At 50.1% G+C, this 17,920-nt stretch overlaps 1 protein-coding gene and 1 long non-coding RNA gene across 5 annotated transcripts in view; one reads left to right on the top strand and one right to left on the bottom strand.

Annotated features, from left to right (window-relative positions):
* ACSL6 (acyl-CoA synthetase long chain family member 6) overlaps window positions 1-9,432 on the bottom strand; it is a 58,269-nt gene extending 48,837 nt beyond the window's left edge. For all 4 annotated transcript variants that reach the window (XM_023196705.1, XM_023196657.1, XM_023196648.1 and 1 more), the window contains exon 1: window positions 9,287-9,432. In XM_023196705.1, the coding sequence (XP_023052473.1) occupies window positions 9,287-9,335 (49 nt within the window). In that variant the 5' untranslated portion in view covers window positions 9,336-9,432. The remainder of the gene's footprint in view (window positions 1-9,286) is intronic.
* Window positions 1,354-4,795, top strand: LOC111529711. Its single transcript, XR_002727509.1, has 2 exons — window positions 1,354-1,573; window positions 4,097-4,795. It is a non-coding gene; the product is annotated as an uncharacterized LOC111529711 (long non-coding RNA).
* Window positions 9,433-17,920: the final 8,488 nt, after the last annotated feature.

Genomic DNA, 17,920 nt, shown 5'->3' with positions numbered 1-17,920 from the left:
CTGTGGCTGTAACATGATCCTTTGCCTTCCCGGCCATGTCCACGTCAGGACTGCTGGTGTCCTGGCCTCAGGAGCAATGATCCATTTTCTGTCACTGGCTCAAACTTAGGACACACTGCAAACTAAGCCTGAACCAGTAAAGGGCATATGGGCTGCTCATGGCGAGGCCATGCACTCAGAGCTCAACTGCAGCTGGCCGGGGTACAAGCAGGATGGGATGCAACCTCCTCCAGCTAGAGGGAAGCTCCTTGAAGTAGGAAGGGTCCTGCCAAGATATGGTTGGGGGTCACTGAGGTGGGGGGAGAAAGAGAGGGATTTGCTTGCCTGCTTGTTCACTTAGGAACCCTCCTGGTCTCCTGTGGACATGTGCTAGGGGAGAAATGCACAAAAGATAGAACCTGAGACATCCTTGGCCAGGGAGAGAGAGCAAGGAGAGGCTGGGTGGGAAAGGGAGGAGAACGAGGCTATAGCAGAGTGACAGAAGTGTGTTGGTAAGTCACAGGAAGAGCCTGTAAGATGTTGGGGCCCCTGGCAGGAGCCCTCACACAGTGGCGGGAAGGAGGCAGAGGCCTGGCTGCATTGAGGACGGGGGCAAGAAGCTGAGGCTGGCAGGATGGCACTTAGCTGTGGGGAGAAAGGAAAAAGATGGTGATGGGTACTGTATATCTGCCTCATGCCTTCAGAGTCACAGCCCATAAGCTAATGGCACTCAGCCCTGGGGGTTTGGTATGCAAAAGTGCCCCAGGCACACTTGGCAAAGGGATTGCTGCTGCAGCCGGGATCCGCCATGGTTCCTTCACCTACCATTAAAGAGTCACTGAATGTTTTTGTAGACTAGAAAGTGAGCAAGACAAAAAGAGTTTTGCCTTTGGTTAAGGGTGCATTTTCTGGCAAATTTGGTAAATAGCTGAATATTCTGGTATCCCCATAGTCTGACAAAATTCCTCTTCTGAATGCCACAAGAAGAAACAAATCTGAATTTTCTCCAGTTTAGCAAAAGGCTGTGCTGGTCAACAGGAATCTGCCACCTTCTGAATCTCCACTCTGGAGGTCAGGCGGCACCGCAGCTGCAGCCTTAAGCTGCCCTCCCTCCGGCGGCAAGCAGTCAAGTTCTGCTGTTGGCCTGTGAGAGCCTACAGTGTCCACAGAGTTAACACTAGACTGGAGCAGCCCAGCCCTCAGTGGGCAGGGAGCACTGAGAACTCAGGCCTCCTTTTCAAGGCCAGGATGAATGGGAAAAATGCAAATGGCCACCTCCCAGGAGCGGCAGGGGAGGGCCTGCTGCTGGCAGGAGGGCATCACTCCACTTGGGTCTGTCACATGAAAGCCTTTGTATTCCTGCCGCTGGCCAGCTCCTGGCCAGGCTGGGGCTGTTCTCACCAGAAAACAAAAATGTCTTTCAGACCAAAGCAAAACGAGGCCCCAGCTGGCCCAGGCAGGTCCTCGGGTGTTGTTCACACTGACCCACTGTGAACACCCATCACTGGGGCTCTCACTTTGCACCCACTGGAAGGAACCCACCATCTCTGGAGAGGGAGCTGGGGGCCTCGGTGGCTGCTGAGGAAAGCACTATGTAAGGTCGGGGGGGATGGAGGTGGGATCCAGAAAGAGGGTCAGCCCCCTCTGAGGCTCTGTTGGTTTTGTGCTTTTCAAAAATAGTAGTGGCTGAGTCTGAAGTAGCACCTGTTTTTTTGTATAAGGAAACTTCAGTCATTCTCACAGTGTTGATGGTAAACATGGAGAAAGAAATGGGAAGAAAAAAGTGCTGGTACATGAGAAGACCCTGCAGTGCACAGAGAGGACTTTTAAGAATGGAGGTCACGTGTGTCCTCTGCCTGGTACCCACGGTCCTGCTGCCGCAAGTGCCCTCAAGCTGGGGGTGGGGATGAGGGCGGCCCAGAGCCCCCTGTGTGGGACCAATAGCTTCCAGGGCTCGGGCTCCTTTTCAACCAAGGCTCCATGCCAAGGTCAGGCTTCAGTCTTTTCCTTTTTTTGGCTGACTTTCAGCAGACAAAACACTGCTTCTCTGACACCCCATGGTCACCAGGAGTTGCCCATTAACCACAGCACAGACCTTGTGCCCTGTGGAGCATGGATGCCACTCGGACTCCCACTATCAGGAGAAATAGCACAGCAAGATCTCAAGCACATATGTGGCCATTGAGCCTGAGAGGACATCTAGAACAAAATCACTTTGGAATTGATTTTGAATTCCAATAGGTGGGTTGGTGGATGCTCCATAGATCTCCTGAAATCCAAGGGAGATATGTCTTGTCAGCCTCTGGGGCCAAAGGCAACTACTATTCCTTTGGGGCACACAGTATCTTCATGAAGCCAAGGTGCCCGGCATGTCTCTGTGAGAGGTCATGGAACTGTCCAGGGATCAGAAGCGGGAGGCAGAGGAGACAGGACACTTCAGAGTGATCTGGAAAAGTTGGCCCCACAGGTCATAGCCTTCCATATCTGGTCTGCGGCAAGGAGATCAGGGACACATGCACCCAAATCCCCTACCAGCCTACTGGATGGGGGAAGGCCCACCCTCCATTTTTCTCTAAACCCTCCCTGCCACCACAGACAGACCTAGGCTTAGGGGAGTTGGCGTGTAGAATATGCATGAGTTGGCTGGGCATGGTGGCTCATACTTGTAATCCCAGCACTTTGGGAGGCTGGGATTTTGAGGTGGGTGGATCACTTAGATCACCTGAGGTCAGGAGTTTGAGAACAGCCTGGCCAATGTGGTGAAACCCCGTCTCTACTAAAACTACAAAAAAATTAACCGGGCGTGGTGGCGGGCACCTGTAATCCCGCCTACATGGGAGGCTGAGGCAGGAGAATCACTTGTACCCAGGAGGCAGAGGTTGCAGTGAGCCGCGATCACGCCATTGCACTCCAGCCTGGGCAACAACAACAAAACTCTGTCTCAAAAAAAAAGTTTATATATATATATATGCATGAGTTGAAAGCGTCCCCAGAGAATTACATCCAGCCCATCTGCTGGAAAGCACAGTCACCATGAACACTAAAGTTCTCCAGCCACTAAGCCAGGTCCTAGGGTCTAGGTGGCTTCATGCAGCATCAGCTCTAGTGACAGGGCAGAGTGGCCAGAGCTTTTGCCCCTTCCAAAGCAAAGGGGTCACTGCAGGCCTGGATGGGTCTCCACTGAGTCCACTTTCTCCATACTGACAGTTGCCTTCCTCTCACTGGCCAAAAGGCCTTGCCGTCCAGCCTCCAGCCAACCTCCCTGTCCAATCTCACTGGCCAGCTCACATCCCACCTTGCTGCTCTCCGTCCCAGCTCTGACTGTCCTTGCTGTGCAGCCTCCAGCTGCCCTTTCTATCCAATATCTGGTTGACCTCACTGTCTCTCCCACTGATGTTTCTGCCTATTTATCAAGCAGGATCCGCAGTCAGTGTCTAGAATGGTCTGCCGCAAAGCTAAGGCTGACACAGGGGTGCGTGGGCAGGAGGAGTCCCACAGGGGAGTCTCAGCCCCTACAACAGTCCATGAGTTGGAGGGAAAAGCAGGGCTTTGTAGCAGGACTGAGTCTTGATCAGTCACTTGGAATCCACATCCTGCACTGCTAGGCCAGGCTATGCTGAGAGTGAGGTGGGGTCCCAGGCACTGGTCAATAGGGTCTGTCTCAGAGCTGCCCAGTCAACCTGGGCCTGTCTACTCACTCATTTATCCAATAGCTATCAATTACTAAGTCTCTTCCTGGCCCTAATAGGTGCCAGCCCACATTTGCTTATAGCAGGGGCTGAATACTAAGATGCTGATTGCTCCCTCACTGGTCTGGCTTCCTGCTCTAAATTCCCAGGAGACAGTGATCTCAGAACACAGGCTTAAATGGGCAGATGGCAAATCAGAAGCCATTCCCAACTCCCCCGGACAACCCCTACTAAATACCTGGATTAGGTGCGGGGAGAGGAAGCGTGTCTCTGGGAAGAGCTGGCAAACAGGGTCAGGTGGGACTTCTTGGGATTTGAAATCCTTCCAGCTCTGAGAGTATTGGTTGGGTCTCAGAATAGATAGCTCGGCTTGGCTTGGAATTTCTGTTCCAATCCACTTCCCATCTTCCCATTTCTGCCTGTCCCAGGCCCCAAGATGCACATGAATTAGGAGCTACACAAAGGAAGTAGGCCCGGGAATAACCACGCCTACCACGGATCTCCTGGGGCAGCCGAGCAAATGATGAGAAACCACCCTTGGGCATCCTGAAGGACAACCCCAAGGGCTCAAAGCAGCATCTCATCCATAGCACTTCCCTAACCCCACCAATCCGGGGACCCAGTGGATGGTTAGTGGGAACTCTGGCGAGGCCAATGCAAGGAATGGGGCCATCACACCAGACCATCCAGTGAGGTGAGGACCTTGACTGGGAATTCCTCTCATCTAGGATTGGCAGAGTGGCTCAAGCTCCCCATCTATCAGGAGACTGGAACCTTGGAGCTCTAAGGAAGCAATAGCCCTCAGAGAAGACTCTCTTCCACAAAACCGGTCACCCAGAAGCTGTGGGTTCACTAGTTCATTCATTCATTCAGTAAACACTTCTGGAGCACCTCCTTCTGTTCCAGGCTGCACTGATTCTCAGCACTCAGGGTTCTCCAGTGAAGGGTAACCTGGCCCTGCCTGCAAGGAGTTTACACCTGCTTTTCCCTACTGCTTCTAACATATTAGCGTCATCCCCCAGCTGGGCACAAAGCCTGGCATCCTAGCAGGAGCACACTCAAAATCTGTTGTTTACTGATTGACTTGTGGTAATGAAACAGCTTATAAAACACATTATTAAAATAAATTACTCTCAGGGAATTCTTTATATCATTAGTTTATGCAATAAACACTTATGTACCCTGTGTGCCCAACTCTGGGTTGGGGACATAGACATGAGACACCTGGCCCTGCCCTCAAGGAGACCATGGGACTTGTGGAGGAGGCTTGTGGAGCACAGGAATAGTGTCACCTTGGTCATCCACATGCCCAGTTCTACCCATACCTCCTTGACGCAACCGCTGCACAGAATACAGCCAATGCTGCTTGGCCTGTTATCCTAAGCCTGCAGAGTCCAGCTCTGGCAACCTCACTGGCCGAGCAGAATTTGTCCTTCAACTTCATTCAGATTCATTCAGATTCCTATTGCCAATCTTCCCTTACACAGGTCCCTTGGCCTGGAATGCCTTTTCTTTCCCTCCTCCCTTTCTGATGTCAGAATCCTGGACCCTCTTTAAGGAAAGCCTAACACAAGTTATTATAATTTTAGCTAACATGGCTGGCTGATCATGCCTGGTGGTCCCTTCCTGGAGTGAAAGTCTGAGAATGTGGCCTGACTCACAGCTCTTACAAGTTGCTTCACCACTGAACCTCTCTGAGTCTCAGGGCCTCACCTAGGTAATGGGGAAAACAGCTCACAGTGTTGTGGGAGGATGGAAGGAAAGCTCGGAGAATCATAGACAGGGTGCTTGACACATGGTAGGTGCTCAGTGAAACAGGAGCCAAGTCAGTCTTGTTTGCAGCAGTTAATCCCATAAAAACACCCCTCCACACACACCTAGTACTTAATGAGTATTTGAGTGCCTACTATGTGCCCAGTGCTAGCTGGATACACAGTGTAGCTTCTGTTATACAAAAGCCTGTAACTTTTGCCCAGTTTTACAAACAAGCCAGAGCCTCATGATCACTCACCCCATGTATGGGACAGTCCTGAGTCCCATCTGAGGCTGTAGCTGAGCCACATTCAGCCTTCTGAAGGTCAACCTGTGAATCTTTATAATCACAAGGGGCAGAACACCAGCTGGAGAGCATAATGACTGGGTTCTGCTGCCCCCTGGTGTCAGGATGTTCCTACCATACAGGCTGGAGAGCTGTGAGAAGGTGCTGAGGGCAAAATCCTGCTCCACGCTGGTGCACCCTGTACAAATTCAGGCTTCGTTTGTGAGGCATGTCCCCAGCTGGCCACAGAGCCACCTGTTCTGCCTGGAGCTCCACCATCTGTCCCAATTCATAACTGCCATCTCCAAACCCCTGGGGTGGCCCTAGACCTCAAGTCAATTCTCTACCCTAATGGGAGCCCAGAATGGGGTAAGGGAAGGATCTCATGGGCCTGAACTAAGCCAAAGTGTGCAAGTCTATGCTTGCCCTAGGCATCTATAACCAGGAGCATGCCAAACCATTCTTTAGACCGGCAACCTTGTCTCACCCCACCAGGGCCAGCCCCACTTCTCCTAAGGCAAAGACCAGGGGTAGGGGCTTATCTCTTCTCCTTACTGGAGCCCAGCCTCAACTCAAGCCATCCTTGGGCCACATCTATTCTTATCCGTAACATCATAATGACCTCCTACTACCCTCCTGGATTCCACTCTCTTCCTCTTGACTCAGCAGCTAAATGGAGGGCTCTTCTGTCACCCAAATAAAACCTTCTCCAGAATCCTCTCCCACAACCCACATTGCTCAGACACAAGACCCTGAAGACTCATCCCTCATTGCAGTTTTTCCACAAACTCTGCTGGTTTGGCTTCCTCCATTAGGAACTTGGCCTCCCTATCTCTAACAAATTCCCCTGAATACTGCAGAAGCCCACTCAGAGGTCACTGATGGTTGGGTATATGATGGAATAGATTGGATCCTGCAGCATGGGACTGCCTTAGCCTAGAGGAAGGTGTGCCCTTTTATAAAGTTATCCACCAAGAGTGGGACTTCTTTCTACTTTGCACGAAGGTGCTGTATAGGCAGGCAGAAGCTGCAATCCACTGCTCCCATTGTCCTCTAGGTGTTTATGGCACTGAGGGCATGCTTCCCCAAACCAGACCTAGCATCTGACTCATGCTGGACTTATTTTACTTGTCTCCTTGTTTAGTATTCAGCACACAGGTGAGATCTGGACTGGCTCAGGACTCTGCTGGCCTCTCTAGCAGGCAACAGGACAGACACAGCCCAGAACAGATGGCTATCTCCCCCAGACAATCAGCTCCTCCTGGTACATGCCACACCCCCATCCCCAACTTTATGTCATCTCTCCCTGAGGGCCCTTGAGGGAAGCCCTTGCCTGGCCCTACCTCGTCTCCCTAGGGCCAGGTTAGGTGGCACAAAGCACATAACTCTACTAAAGAGAGACATTGCCTCCTGTTACTGGCTGAGTGGAAGGGATCTGGCAGCTGCCATGGGACCATGGGACCCTGGAGATGACAAGGCAGAGCATGTTCTCAGTTGTGCTCACAGAACTACCGCTCTTAACTCAGGAGTCTCTTCTGCCCCCAGAGAAAGGCTGGGGGCCAGGTGAAGTCTCAAGGAGGATGGACACATAACTTAAAATGCCCCAGCGTTTGTCTGGGGTATTTTATCCAATGAGCACCATAGACCAGCCTCAGCCTCTTGCTTTTTGCATTGAGAAGCTTGGCCTCTGTGAAAGCAGCCACTACCTGCCCCAAGAATCACTCCTGCTTGACGGTTCTGAGGCCTGTATAGTCTCTCAGCAAGGCAGCCCCCAGTTTCCTATTAGAGGAGGCAGCTGACCACTTTAGGAAATGCTCCACAAGGAAACAGGACTCCACTTTGAGTCAGTGCCAGCTAACCTTGCCCACAGACAAGGACCCCACAGAGTGAGGGACTTTTTCTCACAGGCTGCTGATGACCCCGGTCACAAGTGGTCCTGCAGCTCCTAGACACCTGCCTGCAGCCACAGAAGACCAAGTCTTCAGAGAGCTGACCTTGGACCCATGGCTGAGTGGGGGCTTCCTGACAGTAGGGCAAAGGGGTCCTGGCAGTGGGGAGAGGTTCTGAGACCATCTATCACGCAGGCATTAAATGGTGGCTGTCATAACCACCATCACCATTATTTTAATTATCCTTGCCCTTTACCTCCAACCCCAGCTCTAGCCCTGTCCTTGCCTGCTGGATGTGCCTCAGGACCAGAGTGCCCCTGCACAGCCGGTCACAGACACTGGCAGACAGAAGGAGCTTAGGGAGCTGAGGGGATTAGGGAGGCTTCACTCACTCCCTCAGCTCAGAGGAAGTGTCCCTGTGGCCTAACTCAAGGCAATGGTAGGGGTGGAGGAAGTGATTACCTGGCCCACCAACCCTCCAGGTTCAGGCCTGAGCCAGCCAAGCACTTAGCATTGGTTGATTAATTAAAACCTCGAATGGAATCCCAGTCTGCCAGATATCCATGTGACAGTAGGCAAGTCAATTGACCTCTGAACTCAGTAAAAAAAGGGATGGTGCCACCGAACTCCTAGGATTTTCCGTGAATATTAAATAACACGTACAAAGTCTCAGGTAAGGATTTCAAAAGGGTCAACTTCCTCCCCTTACTTGGCTCATAAAGAGCTTTATTACCACTTCTGATGGTGCTGTTTGAATGTGAGATCATAATAAACACTAACATTCATAGAGCATTTGCTGTGGCCTAGGACAGGTTTAAGGCCAATTTAAGGATCAAGCACTGCACATAAATTATCAGGCTGAATCTGCACATGGGGGTGGGGGTGGAGGTGGAGATCCTTTAGTGGTATTATATTCTGGAGGACCCCAGGCTCAGAGAGGGGAAGTAGCCGGTGCGGGTAGTAGAACTGGCAGATAAAAGGGCCTGTGGTGAGATTCCAGGTGTGGGTGTATGGGGGTTTGGGGGAGGTAAGTGCGGAGGCGGGATCCAGCAGGGCTCCTCTTAGTCCCCTAAGAAGTGCAGTGATGAGGCTGACTCCTGTGAGGTGGAGGGGAGGGGTCTGGAAACAGTGGAGACACAGCAGCCCTGGGCAGAGCAGAGGAGTCAGGTGAATCCTACTTTACAGAAATCTTGTACTCTGGCTGAAGGACGGGCAGGGAGGGGTCGCGAGGAAGGCCCTCGCTGGGATCAGGAAGCCCAGGTCAGTCCGGGTTACACAGCTGACCTGCTGTGGGACCTCGGGGACCAGTACCCTGGGTTCCTGGTCCCAGGAGATGGACAAGGACGCAATGTCTGTCCGTGGCCTTGGCTCAGGGCCTAATCTGATCCGCGGATGGTCCTTGCCATCAGGGAAGGGGGACGCAAGAACTTGGCGGGGGTTTGTAGTGGGTCGCAGTGAGCAAGCCCCCTATCTCCCTCCGCAGACCCAGGCGCTCCCCAAACCCGGCCCGGAGCCCGCGAGAACTGGGGGTGGAGGGTGTACCTAGACGGCCCTGGGGACCTTGACGGGACAGCTCAGCAGCCGGGGATGGGGACTTGGCGGCCGCGGAGATGTACCACCCCCACCTCAGGCGAAGACCTCATGGCCTGCGGGAGACGGGAGTCCGGGACGCGGACAGGACGGGCACTTACCTACGAACAGCCAGAGGGAGCCCCCCGACACGAGGAAGAAGGTCAGCATGGCGGTCAGCGGGGCCCGGCCTCCCCGGCCCGCAGCCCCGCAGCCCCGCAGCCCAGCAGCCCCAGCAGTAGCAGCGCCGCCGCCGCCGCTGCCGGGTATTTTTAGCCCCCGCCCTCCGGCTCCGCAGCTCCCGCCTCCCCGCGCCGCTGCGCAGACGGCTGAAGGGGGAGGGCGCGGCGCACGCTCGCACCCGAGCCTTACTCCCTGCCCAGCAACCGGGCCGGGTCTGGGGCTTGCCCCGCGCTGACCGCGGTGTCGGAACCGCCGAGCTCCCGGGCGGGGAAGGGGCCCGGCCGCAGAGCGAGCCAGCCCTCTCCGGCCCCGCTCCCCAACGTCAGTACCTGGCGTTCTGGGGAAACCGGCTGGAAGGTGGAGCACGGGCGACGAGCGCTAGAGCGTGACATTGAGCCCACCCCGCCGCCACCCACCCCATCAACGAGCGACCCTGCCCCCGCGCGACTCGCAGCCTAGGTTTTATGGCTGGGCAGGCTCGAATGGCAGCTGGGTCGCGGTTACCTGTCCTAGGAGGTGCACACTCCTGTGGCCCGTTGACACCAACGCCCGTTGACACCAACGCCCCCTAGAACCCGAGTTTGCAGACTTGGGGAGCCTCCGGGTGCCACCTCTGCAAACCAGTGAGGAGAGGGAGTGGCAAGGGTTCATCTAGGCTCTGACAAATCAGGCAGCTAGACCAGATAGTGCCCAGATCATCTGGGGACGCACGAGTTCAGGTCTGAGGCTACACAAGGTCACAGGAGACTCAGTGTGGTCACAGGCGGCCATATGTGTTCACCAGTAGTAACATGGTCACAGGCAGTCACATGGAATCACAGGTGTCTCGTAAGGAAACAGACAATCATGGTCTTCATACACAACTGTATGTGGCACACGAGGTCTCAAGAAGCCCCTCACAGTCACAATGAATGGCCATATAGCCACACACAGCCACAGATGGCCACACTGCTGGGCTGAGGGCTTGGACACCTGTTTCAGTGTCTGCGATTGAAAGGAGCAAGCCCAGTTGCACATTTTCTGAAATAATAAGGGTAGACATCCTGGTGGGCACCCCATGAACATCTACACCTCCATGCAAGATCACTTCTTCCCAATGCCCTTGCTTGTTTTCCTCAAGCATGCAGAGCCCACCAGGACTCCAGCACCGAGGACAGCGCTCAGGCAGCCCAGCCTTCTCTATATGCAGCCCCTCCCAGGCCAGGAACTGGCTAAGCCACAGCCCAGGAAGAAGAGGATAGAAAACCAGAGAGCAGAAGTCAGGAAGCAGAGAGTGCAAGAGTATGAGATCTCTTCAGGCCCACTAGAGACCATCAGCCATGAGTGCATGTGTGCTCACAGCTCAACAGCTGGGTGTGAGTGTGTGGGGGCCTGTATCTGTCGTACGAGTACATGGCATGTATGTGCCCAGGCCTGTATGTACCTTGTAGTGGTGCAAGTGTGCAGATGTGTGCCTGAGTCACTTCCAATCTTTACAATAGGATCTTACACCTTCTCCATCACAGGATCTGGACTCCTGGGAGAGCTGCTCCAGCTTGAACTCAGCCATAGCCTGGCAGGAACTTTGCTGGGATCTCAAGCTTGGCAGGGCTCCTCCAAGAGGGTGTGACAGAGGCTGTGTAGCAGGACTCCTCCCAGCAAGTAACATGGCTTTCAGAATCCCCCCACCCCTGCACTCCCACTGGCAGCAGAGTAACTGGAGATCTGCTGGTACTGAGGAGGAGACCCAGGGGAACCAGAAGGCTGGGCAGAAAGAACATATCTCCTCAGACCAGATTGGCCTAGGGAGGTGGTCAGGTAATTTCCCCATAGGCCAGGGGGCCAACAGAGCATTTCTTCACAGAGAAGGGGGCCAGGAGCCAGGCTGCAAGCCTCAGGCCTCTGCGGCACTCAGCTGCAGGAGCACTCCAGGCACTATGCGGCTCTGGCAGCCTCCTCTTCAGAGTGATGTCATGGGACACATTTAGCTTGGCCTCCAGCAGGATGTCGCATCCTGTTACTCTCCCTACAGATGTCTCTGCTACTTGTGAATATTTTAATTCAAAAACCGGTACTGGAGCCGTGACTGATTCTAGCTTAGCCAAGTATTTTTCTGTTTTCCTCTGAGCATGGCTTGGTTTCCCCTGAGGGATGGGGACAGAAAGGCCCTAGCCTGGTTGTGGGATCATGGCCAGGTCTCTCTCCTCTCTAGGCCTATTCCTTCCACTGAGTAATGGGACTTGTTCCCCTGTCCTGTCCTGAGTTCCCAAGGTCTTCTTCCTTCTCTGTGAGTCTCCATCTGTGAACCATCTGCAGGCATGGGTAGACACTGTGACTCAGGCCCTAGATTGCATGGGTGTGGCATCCATGGAACCCAGGGCCCAGAAATGCCCAGGCCAGGCTGGGGAGCCCTTGGATATCCCTCTTAGTCCTTAGACAGCAAATCCAGCCACCATAGTGGCCAGCCATGTTCACACACATCTCCTCCCAGACCAGCATCTCTGAGAGGGCTGGCAGGTAGGAGCCTAATCATCTATTTGCAGCCCTGGCACGGGGTCTGGCCCAAAGAATGCAGAGGATATTATCCCATTTGACAGAGCAGAAGACTGATGTCAGGAAAGGCGAACAACTGTCTTAGGTCACACAGCAGTTCTGGGTTCCTGACTTCCATTTATTCATTTTTCATTCATTCTCTCCTACATTTTGATAGTTTCCCAAGTTGCAAGTATCTCTGGTAGAATCCAGAAAACCCACTTTTCCAGCTTCCTTTGCAGCTAGGAGTGGATAAGTGACTTAGACAGTACCAATGAAACACTCTCATGAGCCTTTGATATAAAAGCCAGAAATGAGTGAGAGAAAGTCATGCACATGGCATCTACCTTGCTGGCACAAGGGTGGTAACAGAAGCCATGGATGGTAGATGATTCTGGGAGTCATTTCAGAAACTGAAATTTGAGCCTGTTTCTTGAACTGCCCCCAAAGTTGAGCCTTTTAGAAGTGAACATATTCTTTAATGTACTCTTTTTCTGATTAAAATAGTCAGTCCAGACTTTGTTTAGTCAGTTTGGAGCCAAGAACTCAAACTGATCCACTCACCATCCCACTGCTGAAGGTCTTTCCTGCCCTCCAGAGGGTGTGGCTATGGGGCTGGCACACAGCATGATGCATCCTCCGTCCCCATTACTGCATCTCCTAGTGGAAGCTCTGGCTGATGGGGCTGGGTGAGCTGAGCCAGGTCTTTGCTTCTCTGTATTCTAACAACCACAAATTCAGAGACCTGAACCAAAAACTTGAAACCCAACAAAGAATCCACTAAGGATAGCTACCCCTTCTGGAGCAATGGCTTTTAACACATGATGTAATGGTTGGAGAGCTGCAAACAATATTCAACCATGTCTTTTACTGAAGAGTGGTGTTTTCCCCCCTCAGATTAGTAAAATTGTTCAACATAGAAATTTTGGAAAATATAGAAAAGTATAAGACAAAATCACTTGTAATTTCATCCCCCAAAGAGAATGCAATAATAACTAATACAGTTTTGTATATTTTCTAACAACAATAATAATATCCAACATTTACATAGGGCCTAGTATGAGGCAGACATTATTTCTAAGCACTTTACGTATGTGTTATGGACCGAATTGTGTCCCCCACATCCCAATTTATATATGGAAGCTCTAACCTTCAATGTGACTGTATTTAGAGACAGGGTCTTTAAGGTAAGTAAGGATAAATGAGGTCATAAGGGTGGGGCACTAATCCAATAGGACTAGTGTCCTTATAAGAAGAGTGACATCAGGAATAAAGGCCTGAACTTTATTGTGAGAAAGTTTATTGCGAGAACTTTATTGCAGAGAGAAGGCAGTCATCTGCAAGACAGACACCAACTCTACCATCACCTTGACCTTGGATTTCCAGCCTCCAGAATCATGAGGAAATAAAATTCTGTTGTTTACGCTGCTAAGTTTGTGGTATTTTTGTTATGGCAGCTCTAGCAGCCTAATACAATATGCTAACTTGTTTAATCTTTACATCAACCCTGCCTTTTCCACATGTGTAGTGCAGTTCAAGAAATACTCATTGAATGAATAAGTGAATTATGGATATTGTTTATTCAGTATCTTATGTTGCTTTATTTATTCTTTTTTTTTTTTTTTTTTTTTTTGGAGAGTGCAGTCACATAATCTCGGCTCACTGCAACCTCTGCCTCCCGGGTTCAAGCGATTTTCCTGCCTCAGCCTCCTGAGTAGCTGGGATTACAGGCACTCACCACCACTCCCAGCTAATTTTTGTATTTTTGGTAAAGATGGGGTTTTGCCAAGTTGGTCAGATTGATCTCGAACTCCTGACCTCAGGTGATCCACCCACCTCGGCCTCCTGAAGTGCTGGGATTATAGGCATGACCCACCATTCCTGGCCCTTATGTTGCTTTTTAAAAACCTGACATGAGGTTTTTTCCCATGTTATTACCTCTTTACATTTTAGACAATGAATACCTGAGAGCCAGCTGAGTCCCCGCTATGTGCAAGGCATTGTTCTAGGTCCTGGGGATGTAGCAGTAAACAAACAAAAGGTCCCTGCCTGCATGGAAAGCACTTGCCCTGTGGAAATGCCATTGTCCATCTGTCAGGCATGAATTAACCCCGCTTATTTGGGAGGGTTTCTTTTAATTGAAAATTCTCTGTTGATCCAACCAGACCAACAAAACCAATGAGATTTTAAAAAAAAAAAAAAAAACGCCAATTAAATAACTGAAGGGCATCTGGGATTTCCCCCAGAGCTATGGAAAGGCAAAGACAGAGCTCTCGGAAGTTGTCCTGAGTCCACTGGGCTGGGAGTTAGCACTGGTCAACTGGCTGGGAGTTAGCACTGGTCAACTAGCACTGGTCGACTAGCTGGGAGTTAGCACTGGCACCTCCAGGTTCCTGAGGGGACACCTGTGCATATGTCTCCCACTCACACGAGGTCAGAATTGGATGGGAAACAAACTACATTTTAAAGACTGAAAATGAATACAACTTGAAGAAAATATAGATTAATGTTTACACCATCTGGGGATGGGGAAAGTCTTTTTATGCACAACAGAGAAGGCAGAAGCCACAAAGGAAAAGACTGGTAGATTTGAAGGTATCTGACTGCATGCAAATTTTAAATGTCTACATGTTAAAAACCACCATTACAAAAATCTAAAGAATCAATAGATAACTTGCAAAAATATTTATGCCACAGGCAACAGAGGGTTTGACATGTAATCCAAATCAATAAGAAAAAAAAGAGCAAAAGCCATAGCAGGCAATTCAAGAAAGAAATGCTGCCCTTCTCAGCCGAACTGCCCACTTAGGTGACACACGAAGCTGTTGCCTGTAAGTTTTGTGTCCCTCTCCCAGCGATTATGGTGGCATCGCAGGGTGCTGACCCCTGTGATAGGAGAGAGGACCAGCATTCCATATGCCCCAATCTCATCCATCTGGAAGCCCCTCACCCACCCCAATCCCTTTTCTCTTCACTGAGAATCCAGACCCTTTTCCCTAGTGGTCACCTAAGCAGCTCAAGCCCACCAAGCAGGCCAGATGATTTTACACAATAAAAGCAGGATAGAGATGTTAAGAAACTATGTATCTGAGGGTGTGACACCCTGAGAGCCCTTTCTGGGGAGGTTTTGGTAAGGTGTAATATAAACCTCAAAAACTCCTACCTTTGGACTATCAATGGTGGGTTGCTCAGGAATTAATACAAAATGTGTGCATGTGGTGGTGGGGGGGGGGGGGATCAGGAATTATTTGTTCAAAAAGATTGCCATTGCAATATTATTTACAGTAGTGCCAAATTGGAAGCTACCCTAATGCTCAATCACAAGGTTGGAAACATTTTTGGATATCTATAGAATGGCATATGCTCTGCTACCCACAAAAACGATGATGCAGAAGACTGCACAATGACACAGAGAGATATTCATGGCATGCAGCCAGTTGAAAAATGCAGGTTATAAAACAGTATAGTCAGCATTATTCAAATGATGTTTAGAAGCAGTTATACATTCATGGAAAAAATAGAAGAAAGGTTAATATTAGTTATCAGTGAGTGATGGGATAATAAGGCTTTTTTCTTCTTTAAATTTATCTGTATTTTCCAAATTTTCTATAAGGAATAAACATTTTTGTAACAAGGAAAAATCTATTATAAGAAGAAGCCATTTCCGGTGTCTCTTGGTTCAGTGAGGGCTGGGGTGCTGGAGAAGGATAAGCAGGTCATGGGAAGATAATGAGGGAAATCAGAGTGATGCCACCTCCCACATAGCCTGACAGCAGGGTATGAGTAAAGAGTTCCTCCTCCCGGGACCTGTCACCTTCTGACCCTGCAGTCTTTTGGCACCTGCCCCAGGACCCCTTTCTCTCGTGGCCATTAGAAAACTACAGTGAGCTGGGGCTGGAGAGAGAGAGAGAAAAGGGCTGGAGGTGGCCATGAGGACTTTCAGGGTAGCTCCTATAAGCCTGGGAAGATGTTACAGAGGGAGAGAAGTGGGAAGAGCCAGAGGCTTTAGAGGTGGTGGAAGGAAGAACTCCAGGAGGCGGCCAGGTGCCAGGAAGTCAAAAAAAGAGAATTTCCAGAAGAGGGTGGTGCATTCTCTGGAGGCAGGCAGAATGTGTCCTACTCACTGAGCTTATTACAGGGAACCAAGACTTCAACACCTAAGACACTGAACCCTGCCAATTTGCACCCAGACCCGTGGAAAACAAAACCTGTGCTTTGGGAAGACACCCTCAGGGCCAGGGGAGTAACTGGAAAGTGGAAAAAAAAAAGTCACTCACTAGAAATCTGCTAGAGGGCGCCAGAAAGGTGCAGAAGGGGCCCACAAAAGAAACAATCCCAAGGACCAGTGGTAGACCACCCAGAAAGGCCAGCCGGGCAGGGGCCTGAGAAGCCATCAGAGCCAGCTGTCCTGTCCTCTCTAATTCCACAGAGGCCCAAGGAGGGGCAGGAACCTGCCCCAGGCCACACAGAAATTAAGACTAAGACCAGACCAAATCATGGATTTCTAACTCCCTCCCTAATGCACCATTCATTATTCCCTAGGGGGAATGTTTAAAATGTTGAAAACTTAAATAATTCCTACATATAAATTATTTAAAACTATATAAAAACATTATTTGTCATCCAATTCAATTTATGAGGTAAATATAGACACAATTCCAAGACTTGATGTGACATCAAATTTTTTAAACTAAGAATAGGCCCATATTGAATATAAATACAGGCACCATAATCCTAAATGAGGTTTTAACAGATGGATTAACTATATAAATTGAAATTCCATGAAAATAAAATAGCATCTCTCTCCAAGGTGCCAGGCTGACACGGAACAAGCAGCCAGGGGCAGAACCCACAGACTTGTTGAGCATCATCCAAGCACAATTGCCTGATGAACTCACATTCCACTCCTAGCCACACTAAAATATAAGGATGCTAGGATTATCTCTGCACAAGCTTCTTTAGAGAATGCCTGCTCTCACTATGCCCTTCATTCCATCCATAACTTTATGAGATAACAGCTGCCATGGTCACAGAAGTGTGACCCTATTCACTGGTCACCTATGAAACGTCTGGGTGACCAATAATTAATTGGTCCAATAACTAGCTGGACCCATCATAGTTCTTCCCTGGGAACTCTGAATTGGGACTTTAGTCCTTTTCTGCAGAGAATACATATCTGCAGAAAACATGACAAATGAAGCAAATATGCCCAGAGAAGCAGAGATGAAAAACAGAGGAATGCATTGCTAGATACTCCATAGGGCAGACGACAGGTGGGAAAATCAGTGCAAAAAATCAGACTAGAAGAGGGCTCAAAACCAACTATCCTGCATCTCAAAGCCCAGATAAAGGTTTTCAGCCAGTCCAGAATGGAGTCTGACCTTTCAGTGGCCCTCATTTCCCACCGTTCCTGCAACTCTGATTCTAGTCAGCCCTGGAAGCCCAGCTGCACTCCTGCATTTGCAACATGTGAGATACTTCTGATGACTGACTAACCAATCTCAATTCCCTTTTAGCTGGCTTGAGTAGGTTACGGTGCTTGTGGTCACTTGCACTGACTAACATCTCATTTAACAGATGAGGAAACTGAGGTTTAGAGAGCTGACATAGCTTGCCCAAGGTCTCCACAGCTGGATTTGAACCCAAAGCCATCCAAATTCCAAGCCTGTGTTCTTTCCATTATACCTATTTACAGGAAAACTGGCAAAGATCATACAAAGAGGAATTCACAACAATTTAACATCTTTTATCAATAAAATCTATTAAAATTAGAGATAGAGAATTTCTTATGTGGAAAAGAAAACACAAGAATTAATTTCTTGGGAAGAGGCAAACTGAATTCGGGAGGCACTCTGTTTCATAGTAGGAAAACACAGCAAGGGTAACCCCAGAAAACGTAGTAACTGGAGCCTTTGCTCTCATCACTGAAGCTACTATAGCCTTGCTGTGGTTGTGTAGGGGCAAATCTCAGAGGGAAAGAAACAGAAGATCCCCTGCATTTGTGGAAATACCAGAGCCAACCATGAGCTCTCAGTGATGACACAGCAGCAGGGAATCCACCC

This window comes from Piliocolobus tephrosceles, chromosome 4, assembly GCF_002776525.5.
Source record: "Piliocolobus tephrosceles isolate RC106 chromosome 4, ASM277652v3, whole genome shotgun sequence".
Classification (NCBI taxonomy): Eukaryota; Metazoa; Chordata; class Mammalia; order Primates; family Cercopithecidae; genus Piliocolobus; species Piliocolobus tephrosceles.
The sequence above is the reverse complement of the archived record's forward strand: the minus strand, read 5'-3'. Positions and strand labels throughout refer to the sequence as shown.